The sequence below is a fragment of the Gigantopelta aegis genome, unplaced genomic scaffold, assembly GCF_016097555.1.
Source record: "Gigantopelta aegis isolate Gae_Host unplaced genomic scaffold, Gae_host_genome ctg3724_pilon_pilon, whole genome shotgun sequence".
Taxonomy (NCBI): Eukaryota; Metazoa; Mollusca; class Gastropoda; order Neomphalida; family Peltospiridae; genus Gigantopelta; species Gigantopelta aegis.
The window spans coordinates 1-15,085 of record NW_024533478.1 but is presented as its reverse complement, the minus strand read 5'-3'; the positions used below and the strand labels follow the sequence as shown (position 1 = coordinate 15,085).

The 15,085-nt window shown below is 34.5% G+C and overlaps 2 protein-coding genes across 2 annotated transcripts; one reads left to right on the top strand and one right to left on the bottom strand.

The window, feature by feature from the left end:
- The first annotated feature begins 7,338 nt into the window (after positions 1-7,338).
- LOC121392391 (ubiquilin-like) lies at positions 7,339-10,730 on the top strand. The gene is made up of 5 exons (XM_041523622.1): positions 7,339-7,443; positions 7,769-7,873; positions 8,754-8,825; positions 10,108-10,188; positions 10,644-10,730. The coding sequence occupies exons 1-5, from the start codon at positions 7,339-7,341 to the stop codon at positions 10,728-10,730; spliced, it is 450 nt and encodes a 149-aa protein (XP_041379556.1).
- Positions 10,731-10,918: 188 nt separating this feature from the next.
- Positions 10,919-14,056, bottom strand: LOC121392390 (GTP-binding protein Rit1-like). The gene is given in 5 exon segments (XM_041523621.1): positions 10,919-11,014; positions 12,502-12,605; positions 12,608-12,692; positions 13,489-13,571; positions 13,993-14,056. Coding segments are annotated over 5 exon segments (432 nt in total).
- Between the last annotated feature and the right edge of the window lie 1,029 nt (positions 14,057-15,085).

Below are 15,085 nucleotides of genomic sequence, written 5' to 3'. Positions count from 1 at the left end.
GACCAAATTTATAATTTTGGCTAATGTGCTAAAGTCATCAATTCCTATTATACAAGGTTATGTATAGGTGAGCTGTTATACTACAATACATGTAGTTTTGGGGTCTGATTGGGTTTGTGGTGATCATGACTTGAAAGAAAATCAATTCTCACTAATGACATCTTACTATAATTTTTTTCCTAGCCAGATCATCTTGAAAGAGTCAAAAAAGTATGCAGAACCCTAGAATGTACTGACCCTCCAGCTTGTCTGTCTTCTAGTGGGGATTACAGCAAATGAAGAATCTACTACCCACAACTTTACAATGGTGTCTAGAAAATGGATTGGAATTAGTTGTTTGGAGATTGAAATCATCCACTCATCACTAGTGAAGAAGATGACAATGATGGTAAGTTACTAAGTTACAACCACAGTTGGTATTAATATTGTGTAACTAGTATTAGATAATAGTGAGGATGATGATACCATAATATCACAAGCTCTCAGGCTCAATGTGGCCATAATTCCAACACAAGCTACCCTAATGCTCACATGGGCACAGCCACATATGACAACTACACCAGGATACAATGGTAGTCTACTACAATCTCTTTAAAATCTTTCCCATATAAACATTTCCTCAGCAAAGCTAATTCTTCCTCTGATACTGATCTAACTAATAAAGTACCAAATCCTTTACTTTCGTGGTAAATTTTCAAACCAATCAATAACTATTTGCCTGTGTACTTCTTTAACCAGATACCTTCTTCCTAATGGAACTCTTGTCAAATAAAGACTTGGGTGGCTGTCCTGGAGATGGAGAGCTTTGAAGAATTGATTTGAACGTTTTGTCAGATATGAAAGTTGGTATAATGCTTGTTTAGTGCAATTCTTTTTTCATGACATTACCCACCTAGCCCATGCAGAGAGTTTACCTCCTAATAAGAAGAAAGCTTATGGCTGAAAAGGGACATTCCTGTTGATATCAGAACCTCCATAACAATCTGTTGTAGGTAGTAATGTCATTTGTGGAAAGCTATTGGTGGAGATGAGGAAGAGATCAATCTGGCACATGCAGTAACTGAAGAACCGAATTAACTACATATATATTTATTAGAACAATCTGTATTTTTTTGAACAAGGTGTTATATGATCATGAAAGAAAACAAAACAACCCATGCACATTGCATAAATTATTATAATTATAAATTAAATACCTACTATATTTTTGTATTACCTACCTGTGCGATCCAAACCCTATCAGATACACTTCTGTCCAAGTTACTATAAATTCCCACAGCAAAGCAGAACTATTGACAACACTGACACGCCCATATCCATAACTCATTTCTAAATGTTCTGACCATGGAACATCATATTAGTGTGGCAAGTCTATATCACTCCAGCAGACACCGACAACAATATGTATAGTACCTGATGGAGTACACCTACTTCTGTAAACACACTCGACAAGTACGTTCATAGCTATGGGAATTGTCCCATAAAGCAAGGCCAACATTATATTTGTGTAGTAATTCCTCAAAGTTCTATTTTGCATATGAAGTTGCAACTCTCTGATTTGCAGCATTCTTTCACACTGACATACATTGGACCGATGGCCAACTAAATCAACCAGAGTCCACTTGACGATCAACGATGACAGATCTTTTTCTAGCCATTGGTATTGTTTGCTGCCATAAAGTAACAGTTATGTTCAGTACTCATTCCATCATACTGAAATGAATCAAAACCATAGTCAAAACTATACCACCATATTTATTTCCATTGTCTGGCATGCTGGAATCGATAAATACTGGAAACACCACACTCGCCTCCAGAGTCATGACCTGAAACTTATCCCAGCAGGATGATGCCCATTTCCCTTATCACCACTTGGATCTTTCTTACTTATCTCCATATGATCTTGTTCATGGATTACCATACCAATCATGTATGGTAACCCGAATTGCACAGTATTCCATTAGTTGCATCCATTGTTCCCAAATATAGGCATAACCTACAGCATATGAAAGATCACCCTTATGAATAACAAAGTTAGCCCCCTTCCTTTAATTTCTTGCTTTCATCAGTTCAGCTGTTACTTCTGCTCCTGGAAAAATAGACACCCATGTCCACCATATGTAAAAACTTGAAAGACTTAATCACTACTACTACAGGCAGTGCTGAAGTGAACTTTTACAATGTTGCTGAAAATATTATCAGAACCATATTGATATAATATAAAGTGTTTGGTTTTAAATCATCAGAAGGACATCATGAAGATAGCCCGGATCTCTAAAGTATGCAGTATTTATTTGCTGGCTCACCACACATATCTGAAGCTTTATAAGTAGTCCAATGGCCTAGCCTTATAATCTAATTCATTAGGAGACACTCCATAAAGTACAACAGGTGTAGAGTTACTACCAGATGTCCATTGTACACGCATTTGCTTAGAGTTGCCAGTCAAAGCAAGATGACCTTGTAATGGGGTCTTAGCTCCCACCTCTAAATTTGATAGCATTACTTCTAGCTAATAGTCGAGTATGTGTGTCCATTACTGTAATACACGAAACTCACAATCCACCCTCAAGTTATAAATTCTAAAGTTAATTTCACCATATCCTTCATGAGCTGTAGATGTTTTCCTTCACTAACCAGTAATCTAAATACTGTTCACATCTGCATCATGTGGACAAAATAAAGCAATCCAATCAAATGGTCCGTAGACACAGGAGCACCTTCCCAGGTCACTGTTACTATATCTCCATTGTCAACAAGACTTGGTGATACAGTTAACTCAACTGAAGATGTTTTGTTAAATCTTGAACTTTGCAACAACAATACATAGGATGGATCATTTGCATCTACAAACTCTCCTGAAGGTAGTTTTTTGTGAAAAACTAGACACCACTATGGGTAGATAAGGATCATTTGGTTGGGATGAGAACTATCTGGTAATACATGTTGAAAGAAAGGAGGATGACACCAAAATAAGAAGAGACATAAAACATAACAACACAAAAATGCAAACAACTTCGGAGTTTTACGCATTTTTGTCCACGTGATGTTATATAGCTTATAGTCTAGCACATAGAGGCAGCAGTGACAGTGACAGTCTGTAATCACATAAAGGTAATAGACCTACATGTGCATACAGATAAAGTGGCAGGTAAGACCAATGTTTCTTTTTCTTCCAAGAGAGACCTTAGAAACTTGGAAACACCTATTTGATAAATCTACCTAAGGACCTAATGATAGTTGGTACTTGGAAGTGAAAGCAAACAGTTTTTGATCTTATTTATAATTAATAAAGTATTTCACTTACTCAATTTTTAGACTAAATAAGACATTACTAACTACATACATAATTACCACAAATTGATAGAATTCACTCTATTGTGAACAGAACATGTTCTGGCTTTTAATAACTGAAATGTAAAGGAAGATTTCATTCCATGGATTCCATTTCAGGTTTTAGGAATAACCAAATTTACAGTTTAGGCTGACACAAGAAAACCTGTACAAAAATCATCATCAATTCTATTATATAAGAGTTACATAAGTTTAGGATTTGGGGGATGATCATGACTTAATTTGAAATCAATTTCTCATACTATAATAATGTTAAATGATATTTTACTATAACTTTTTCCCAGCCAGATCATCTTAAAGAGTCTGAAAAGTATGGCAGAACCAAGAATGTACTGACCCTTCAGCTGTCTGTCTTCTAGTGAGGATTTACAGCACATGAAGAATCTACTGACCATACACTTTACAATATTGGTGTCTAGAAATTGATTTAATTAGTTGTTTGGAGATCAAAGTCATCAAACTCATCACTTAGTGAAGATGACAATGATATAACACAGTTTTATTTATATTGTGTACTAGTATTAGATAATAGTGAGGATGATGAAGGTATTGAGCCTGCAATAAAGGTGACATTTATTTTATATCCATTTCTCAGTAATGGTGTAACACAGAAGTAGGCAACAGATTTCCCTATTAAAGAGAAAGCAACAGATGCTCTACCGTCTTTGCAGTGCAAACATAAGAAGGTAATAGACTACATTGTGCATACAGATTAAAGTGGCAGGTAAGACCAATGTTTCTTTTTCTTCCAAAGAGAGACCTTAGAAACTTGGAAACACCTATTTGATAATCTACTCCATCTACTTCCATTTCAGGTTTTAGGAATAACCAAATTTACAGTTTAGGCTGATACAAGAAACCTGTACAAAATCATCATCAATTCTATTATACAAGAGTTACATAAATATAGGAGAGTTTTATACATTCATATATGTAGGTTTTAGGATTTGGGATTCTGATTGAGTTTGGGGATGATCATGACTTTTTAATTTGAAATCAATTCTCATTACTTTAATAATGTTAACAATGTTAAATGACATTTTACTATAACTTTTTCCTAGCCAGATCATATTGAAGAGTATGAAAAGTATGGCAGAACCAAGAATATACTGACCCTCCAACTGTCTGTCTTATAGTGCGAATTAGAATTATAGCAAAAAAAGAATATACTGACCACATACTTTACAATGGTTCCTATATTAGTTGTTTGGAGATCAAAGTCATCAAACTCTCCTTAGCGAAGATGACAATGATAGTAAACTACAACACAGTTTGTATTAATATTATGTACTAGTATTAGATAATAGTGAGGATGATGAAGGTATACAAGAATATTACAAGCTCTTCAGGCTCACTTGTGGCCTAATATGACAATGAAGGACAAGGTAGTCTACTACAATTTTTTAAAGATACTTTCCCATATAACATTTCCTCACCAAAGCCAATTCTTCTCTGATACTGATCTGACTAGTGAAGTACCAAATACTTTACTTTGTAAGTAAATTATTCAAAGCAATCATAACTATTTGTCCTTTAACAGATGACCCTCTCCATAAAGAAATCTTGTCAAAAAAAGACTTGGGTGATCCAGAAGAATTATTTGAATGCTTTGCAGATATAAAAGGTACAATGGTTTGTTTAGTACAATCCTTTTCATGACATTGTCATTAGCCTATGCAGAGAGTTTATCTCTGAAGAAAGAAAGAAAAGCTTATGCTGAAAGGTACATTCACATCAAAGCAAATTGATATCAAAATTTCCATATAACGTCTTGTAAGTAGTAATGTCATTTCAGAAGCTATTGATGGAGATGTGGAAGAGATCAATCTGGACAGCAGTAATTAAGAAGATTAACTACATATATATTTATAATTATTAGAACAATTGTAATTTTTTTGAACAAATCACTTGATCCATAAGGTCTTTTATATGATCATGAAAGAAAAAAAGAACCATGCACATTGCATAAATTACTATAATTATAAATTAAATACCTACTATATTGTATTACCTACCTGTGGATCCAAACACTATCAGATACACTTCTGTCCAAGTTACGTATAAATTCCCACAGCAAAGCAGAACTATTGACAACACTGACACGCCCATATCCATAACTCATTTCTAAATGTTCTGACCATGGAACATCATATTGTGGTGCAGAGTCTATATCAGCACCAGCAGAACCGATAACAATATGTATAAGTACCTGATGGAGTACACCTACTTCTGTAAACACGACAAGTACGTTCATAGCTATGGTAATGTCCCCATAAAGCAAGGTCAACATTATATTTGTGTAGTAATTCCTCAAAGGCTATTTGCATATGAAGTGCAACTCTATGATCTGCAGCATATTTCTCACTTGTATACATTGGACGATGGCCAACTAAAATCAACCAGGAGTCACTTGACGATCAACAGATGACAGATCTTTTTCTAGCCATTGGTATTGTTTGCTGCCATAAGTAAAGTTATGTTCAGTACTCATCATAGTGAAATGAATCAAACCATAGTCAAAAACTATACCACCATATTTTATTTCCATTGTCTGGCATGTGGAATCGATAAAATACTGGAACACCACACTCACCTCCAGAGTCATGATTGAAATTACCCCAAGCAGGATGATAGCCATTTCCCTTATCACCACTTGGATCTTTCTTACTTACCTCAATATGATCTTGTTCATGATTACCAATACCAATCATGTATGGTATACGAATTGCACAGTATTCTATTAAGTGCATCCATTGTTCCCAAATATAGGCATGACCTAGAGCATATGAAAGATCACCCTGATGAATGACAAAGTTAGCCCCTTCATTAATTTCTTGCTTCATCAGTTCAGCTGTTACTTCTGCTCCTGGAAAACCAACCCATGTCACCATATGTAACAAACTTGAAAGACTTGTCACTACAACGGCAGTGCTGAAGTGAACTTTTCAATGTTGCTGAAAATATTATCAGAACCATATTGAAAATAATATAAAGTGTTTGGTTTTTAATCAGTCAGAAGGACATCATGAAGATAGCCTGGATCTATAAAGTATGGCAGTATTATTTGCTGGCTCACCACACATATCTGAAGCTTTATAAGTAGTCCAATGGCCAGTAGCCTTATAATCTAATTCATTAGGGGGACACTCCATAAAGTACACAGGTGTAGAGTTACTACCTGATGTCCATTGTACACGCATTTGCTTAGAGTTGCCAGTCAAAGCAAGATGACCTTGTAATGGAGTCTTAGCTCCACCTCTAAATTTGATAGCATTACTTTCTAGCCAATAGTTGAGTATGTGTGTCATCACTGTAATAACGAAACTCACAATCCACCCTCAAATTGTAAATTCTAAAGTTAATTTCACCATATCTTTCATGAGCTGTAGATGTTTCCTTCACTAACCAGTAATCTAAATAACTGTTCACATCTGCATCATGTGGACCAAATAAAAGCAATCCAATCAATGGTCTCTTAGACACAGGAGCACCCTCCCAGGTCACTGTTACTAATCTCCATTGTCAACAAGACTTGGTGATACAGTTAACTCAACTGAAGATGTTTTTGTTAAATCTTGAACTTTGCCAACAACAATACGATAGGATGGATCATTTGCATCTACAAACTCTCCTGAAGGTAGTTTTTTGTGAAAATAAGACACCACTATGGGTAGATAAGGATCATTTTATTGTGATGAGGACTATCTGATAATACATGTTGAAAGAAAGAAGGATGACACCAAAAGTAAGAAGAGACATAAACATGATAACACAAAAACAAACAACTTTGGAATAGTACGCATTTTACCGCTTATTAGCTTTTGGTCTACTAGTTTGGCGTGGTCAGTCAGTGTAGGGGGCTGACATGGTTGACCGCGCCAGTCAACCTGGAAGATCACGTTTGTTTGCACGTGTTTGGAAAGTGGGCGTTAAGGGTAATTGCTGAAGGTAGGGTTGAAGTGGGCGTGACAACACGTAGTCAAAATGGCGGAGAAGGAAGAACATCCAGATACAAAGATAACCCTTAATATCAAGTCGACTAAACAGAAACTAGACATTGAGATACAGCCTTCACAAACTGTAAAAGAAGTAAGTGCTAAAAGTGACCCCAGCATTTATTTTAACATAGAAGATTTGTTAATACATGTTTACACGTTTTGAGTATGTCCCTCTAAAGATAAAAAGGCAAAGAACAAATGACCTAAGCCAGATGTCTCATGATTACTTGGCCACTTTTATTATAACAATGATGTGTCTAGATAGTAATAGAATTTTCACATTTAAGAATGATGTTCCTTGTCAACTATCATAGACACTGTTAAGACAAATTGGCTCTGTTTTCCTTAAAATTTATTGCCATATGACAAACATCTTTAACAAAGACATCATGAAAATCCTATACTTCTTTATGTAGTTGAAGGATAATTTGAAGGAGAAACTACAAGATGGTATTACAGGAGAGCTATGCTTAATATTTGCTGGCAAAATTTTAAAAGATGAAGACACACTGAATCTCATAGTAAACTGAATACAATTATAACAGTTTAGTATTCATTTATACTATAGATATAACCAAATCTGGACTTACTATCCATCTTGTTTGCGACCTCAAAGAGTATGTAAATAAATATTATTAGCTATATTACAGTCTTTATATAGGCTACTTCTACAACAACAGCTGCTACTGGGGAGGGACAGGTACTACATCTTCACCACAGGTTAGCTAGATACGTTATCCATAATATGTTTTAGTAGAAAGTCAGTATTCCTCTAGTAAAGGATAGTATGCCATTGTAATGGTCCCAATGTTAATTAATCTAGTCATAACTGATAATAAACTATGCTAGTGTGTAAAAAACATATTTTTTATATTTATTACATAATTCTACTTACTACTGTTAATAGCATCTCTTCCCCGGCAACATCTACTACTTCTAGTGGTGCACCAGCACCACCAGCACCACCACCTCCTATTAATCCATTGGTATGATGGGTGGACCAATGTCGTGTAAGTACTTTAATAAAAGATTATATTGCCTCTATTTTTATTGTACAATGAGAGTGATTAGTTAGACCTAACCTCCTAATTGAGTTTGTTTAACTCTCATGAAAGTACTCTAATAAGACTATAATTAAAATTCTATTTGTATCAATTAATTATTATTACATTGCCATAATTGTTATATTATTTATCTCTAGCTGGTGACATGCAGAGTCAGATGCAACAGGTATGTGATCACACTAGTTGTGAGTATTATTATATCTCTCCTTAATATTATATAGTTAATGAGTAATCCCGAAATGATGAGACAAATTATGGAGTCCACCTCTAATGCAGGTCAGTCTATACCGTTGTTTCATTGCTTGTATTGATATATAATTATGGTTGTTAATTTTAGGGTATTCTCTCTAATCCCGATGCACTGCAGTCTCTGTTGACTTCAAATCCTCAAATACAACAGTTAATGGAGGTATGTAGCATGTCAGTTCATTTTTGAGTACATGCTGATATTAATTAATACAATGACAGAATACAATTAAACAGAAAAAAGAATTAAATGATGTGAAATATATATAGGGAAAGTCGTGTACACTATATGATGTATGGGAGGAGCATGCTATACAAAGTATTCTTTACAAAACAGAGTCAATATGTTCTATAGAACTTGTAATGTTTTGATGTCCTCAGAGTCTTATAATATAGCATACGTGAAGTAGATAGAAGTAAAAATAAGAATGTGACTTTCTACACACACCATATATATATATCACATTAGTTAAAACAGGAATCCCTATATTCTGTTTTTTCTTATTCTATACTTTTGATAATACATATTGTTACTTTTAGTAGAAAGAATGACAACTGTTATACAATATATGTATATTGTATTAGGTGTCCCTTTGTCCAATAATTGTGATAATTTAGTATATGTGGTCATTTTTATTAATAGAGCGTAATCCTGAGCTGTCTCATATCCTTCATAATCCTGATCTGATGAGACAAGCTATGGAGATGGCATCCAACCAGTCAGCTATGAGAGAGATGATGCGATCACAAGATAGGCAACTATCAAATATTGAGGTGATACTATGCTATATTAGGTAATATATATATATATATATATATATAATATATATATATCAGGGTTTCATTTAGAAAAATTGGACAATGGGGGGGGGGCAAATAATACATTGAGAAAATTTAGGGGGTGAAGGGGACTATGCATGACAGCACGTCCTCTAGGGGGTCTGAGGCATTTCCTCAGAAATTTCTGAATTTTAGACCCTCTGAGATCACTTCTGGCACATTTTCAGACAATTTGTGGTTTTTCAAATGACATGATAAGATGACCATATTTCTGTGCTGATAAGACACTTAACACCTATAGACCAAGTATAACTGGTGCTGATAAGGCATTTAGGAGTAATTTAACACCCATAGACCATTGGTGTTTAGGTTAAAAACTGTACATACTCCTTGTGTTTAGCCTATGGTTATCTTATGCTGTATATTCCTGTGTTGAATTTCAGTTCTGTATTCATTACATCAAATACCCCTTGAAAAAAAATGGCTAACCTAATTTCCAAGGGGGGCAAGACTCTAGCAAGGAGGGGCAAATGCCCTCCCCCATCCCCCTAAATGAAACCCTGTGTGTATATAATATATATGTAGTAATGTATGTATGTATTTATGTATGTAATGTATGTATGTATGTATGTAATGTATGTATGTATATGTATATGTCACTGTAGAGTCTACCAGGAGGATTTAATGCTTTGGCAAGGATGTATTCTGAAATCCAGGAACCAATGATGGATGCAGCACAAGAGTCTGTAAGTGTTACATAATGAATCATAATGTAACATGATGAAATTGAATGTAAATTACAATTTCATCATGTTATTAATTGTGATATAAATATATATTATATTGTCTACAGTTTTGTACACTCTACCTTGTTAATTGACTAACATTCTTACATACCCAACTACAAACTATCTATACTGTTTGTTTTTTGTTTAGCTTCAACAGCAGATACAAAGCAATCCATTTGCTGCTCTTTTCTCTGGTCAACAGAGTAAGTCTAGAATATTATGAGGTACATTACAATTAGTATTATCATGTATAGACACACCAGAACCAGGACCATCTGCTCCACAAGGCACAACAAACACTGCTCCTCTTCCTAATCCTTGGCAGCCATCTTCTGGAGGTCAAAAGTATGGGGTCTATTAGTTTGTACATATCAATAATTTCCTATAAACAGTTCTACTGGTGGTGCTAATAGAGGTACTCAACTAGTGGTGGTAGCGAGAGTAGTAATAACAGTGGAGAGGAGGAGGAGGAGGAGGACAGTCTGATTTTGGTTCTATGATGTCTCAAATGATGCAATCATTTCAAAGTAACCCTGAATTATTAGCTCAGATGACGCAATTAGGAGCTGGACTTGGGCAACAAGTTTGTCCTGCTAATTGTGTATTGTTTTAATATTGATATATAGGGTGGTGCGACTGGCCCTGGGTTATTACAAAATCCTGCTCATTGGGAAATGTACCAACGGAGTTATGCAGAACCCTCAAATGCGTCAGATGATGTTACAAATGATGCAAAATCCTCAAATGATGCAACAAATAATGCAATCAATGCCTGGAGCTCTCCCTGGCAATCCAGATAGACACAATTAGTAAGTACTAGCAAAGTTTATCATTTGATCATTTGACTTTCTTTTGTTATTTTTTAACAGATGCAGCAATCAGCCCAGCTAGTGAGTTTATGGTGGTATTGTTTCTTCCATCACTTTCTTTGGTTTATTTGATTTTAGGCTAATAACCCTCAGATGTTAGAATTAATGTCAAATCCTGAGCAATGCAGGGTATGATGCGTATGATGGAAGGATATTCACAGATGATGAATTCTTCTCCTGGAGCTACTAATCTATTAACTGGGTAAGAAATGGGATGATGTTTTGTGTTTGAAATTAACTTATACACAGAGGTGCTGGAACTAGTAACACTGAAGGAGGGGAGGAGACAACCCACCAATATTGCTCAACTACAACAAGCTATGCAGCAAATGTTGTCAGCTCAATCATCTTCCTCTAGAAATCAGACACCAGAGCAGCGTTACCAAATACAACTTCAACACTAGAAGGTATGGATTTCTAGAGAGAGCTGCCAACTTACAAGGTCAGTCTACTCAATTTATTATATATACTTTATTGTATGTGTTTTTATAACCTCTACTGAGCTTATGTTTCTCTCTTGTAGCTCTAATAGAATCAAATGGTGATATTAATGCTGCTATTGATAAGCTTTTAAATAGGCTATAGACTATAACAGTGGTTGTTTCTTTCTTTGTCAAGTAATTGTATTTTGTGTAAAGATTATTATTTGCATACTTTCAATGTGTGTTTCTTTTGTACACATTTTGCACACACTATTCATGTAATAAAAAGTGAATGAATTATTACTAGACAATCAAAAATAATATAAACAGAAAATCATTTATAAAAAAATATGAGTACCAATAAAAGGGGACCCAAAATATTATAATGTACAAATTTGGTCATGATTTTGTGGATGGTTTCATACAACAAACAGTCCACTGCTGTTACTGCCATTAATGTCTCTAGCTTACCTGATGATGTATTTCCCTTCAATGTTTGCATGATAGTCTTGCTCCTTCTTTCTTTCGAATACAAATCACAATTTCATGAAAGATTTCATCTACATTTAATCTAAGAGCTGCAGAACTTTCAAAAAATGGACAATTTGAAGTCCTCTGCTAATGCCTTGCCTCTTCAGTGCTAACCTACACATGTAAGAAAACCAACATAGCAAGCAGTGAAACTAAGAAAAATTTTTATTAAAATGTCCTTTAAATTATCAGAAACAAGACAATGTCAACTTGTGAACTCATCTAGTGTAAAAATTATTGGCAGTGTGTGCGCACGCGTATGTGTGTGGTGTGTGTGTGTGTGTGTGTGTGTGTGTGTGTGTGTGTGTGACTGTGTATCAGATTCTAGTCACCCTGTCTTCAAAAATGCAAAACATTAAAGTTTGGAGTCTCAGAATAACCATAGCAAGACTAATTAGACTATTAAATTACCTGAGACATCACAGTATCACTGTTCTACATTTACATACCTGTCTTCTGCTCTCTAAGTCACACTTGTTTCCAACTAAAACAATAGGAACTTTGTCATAATTCCTAACTCTGTTAACTGTGTCTCTATATCTTCGCATTTCCAAAAACTTCTTCTATCAATGACAGAATAGACAAGTAGGAATCCTTCACCTCCTCTCATGTATTGTTCCCTCATTGCTGTAAATCTATCCTACAATAACAACGTTGAAGCATTTATCAAACAACGAAAACATAGCAAAGAGGTGATTATTATTTTTCATAAAGGGGGAATAATAATAATAGTGTTAACATAAATTCTCTAAAATTCTAAAATATTTCCAAAATGTTAGATTTTAATAAATTGCCATATTTTAACCCACCAAATATCATTTTGGAAACAATTCACCAAATCAACCCAATATACAAAAGAATGGTAACAATTTGCCTAAATCACCCAATATACATACCTGTCTCATGAGTCAGCCCTCAGATGTGCTGACTACCTGTTATAACTTCCTTATTTGTCATTATGAGCTACTGATGTCTTTTATCAAAATGTGTAAGCAAAACAAAATACAATAAAAATGATTATGATTTTAGAGAATTTATGATAATAACTAGCTATTTGTAGTAAACTGACAAATGAATATACTTGATTTTAGGTTTACATAACTACCATATCAAATCTGATAAATAAACCTAGGAGATTTTATAAGGTTTCCAGTTATAAACCATCCAGGAACACTTATTACTATGTGTGTGTGTGTGTTATATGGTAGAAGTCAGTAAGTTATGCTCCTTGGTATGGTTTCTATAGCAATTATTAAACCTTGCATACTTGGTGCTCAGTTTGAAAAACTTTAATAGAAAACCTTTACCTCAGTGTATTATAACCCATACTGAAAGTGGATCTAGGGCTTAGACCTAAACTATCTAGATCTATTTTTAAATGAAGAGCTCTGTTTTGTTTGATTCAGTCACTATACCTCAAGTACTTACTTCCATACCTGTCCTGCAGTGTCCAGTATGTTAGGTACATCTAAAAATACATGTTTCTTTGTTGATTTGAGTTTGATCTGATATGCATCCTCTGCAGTGTCATAACAATACAAGGAAGATAATGTTAACAACTTCATTGTTGTTTTGCTAAATTAGAAATTTACACAACCACACAACTAAAGAAACCAATATATTATTAGTGTATAGTCACTGATCAGTCATATATTCATGTAGACAAAACAGCTAAATGTACACTGAATCAGCTCATTTTGCCTTAATAATGATGTTTTAAATCCCACACATAAAGTAAACGGCCATATATCTATATAATAAAAGCACACAAGTAATTGTGTAGGGTCATTAAATATTTTTAATATTCTATTGATATGCTAGGTACATGTGAAGTTAAGAGAACAAGATAATCTTTAGCTATAATATTAAATTACCCAGGTATAATCTATCCAAGGGTCAATCATTTGGTTTTTACATATTACTGACTAGATTGAACTTACCAATAGTTGGGTCATGAATCTTCTTGGCAATGGATGGCCTAACAAACTGTAGGTTAGTGCTCATGGGGAAAAATAATGATTATCTAGGCCTTCTGGTTTCAAATATAAGGAGTTATATTGTTATAATGTTTTGCTGTATTTGATAGTGATTGTTTCAATTGGGTGTATAAAAGATATAACCCTTCAACTAACAATATTAATTTATCCTCTAAGTGCTACCTGCTTCCTATAAAAAGTATTATTAGATTAAATAGACATTTGATTAACATTGGAATTCGCATACTTAAAAACTTAATTTGGTCACAGCTCATTAATTTAATATAGTAAAAAACTGAAAAGTGGATGGGATTCTTTCAAGACTTAGTTTAACTATAGGTCATGACACTTGATTGATAAAACTTTTTGTAAAAAAAATTATAATTGCTCAGGTGAGACCCAAGTGTAGTCTTGTTTGATACAAGGAACATCAAAAGTAGTAAACCATAGTCATTCATTAGTAAAATTAGAAAAATTATTATACCGTTTCTAAACTACACTCTACTAACCTGATTTCCCTACGCCACCTTGGCCGAACATGACCCCCTATATAACGGCCTTAACCTACTGGCCCCTAGCGGCCCACTAGGATGATGAGTACCGTCCTGTTTGCCTTTTTTTGACCTTGTCACGAATACATAGACTTGATAGCACTTAGCTCCTGCAAATTTAACGGGCGAGGTCCAATGGGGTGCGGAGACCAAGCCCAAAGGAAATGTGTAAAATACATATAGTTTCTGTGCATTGGTAATAATAAAGCAAGTCTAACGTACCATCCACTCAAGGTGCAATGAATTAGTGCATTTCCATGACACGGTTTGGCTACAGGATATTGTAGGTTAAGGTCATCAATAATATCGCGTTTGTATTTATCTAACAAAAGTATCTGTTTGTCTTCTAGAAATTTTTGATTATACTTGGAATATATTACATAAGAGCAGTTTAGAACGTGACTATAGTTTCAGTTTCACTATAAATGTTGAGCTAAATCATTCAATTCCATTCTCAGGATGTGATATAACACAACATATTGTTTCTTGGTTTCTTCAATACTCAC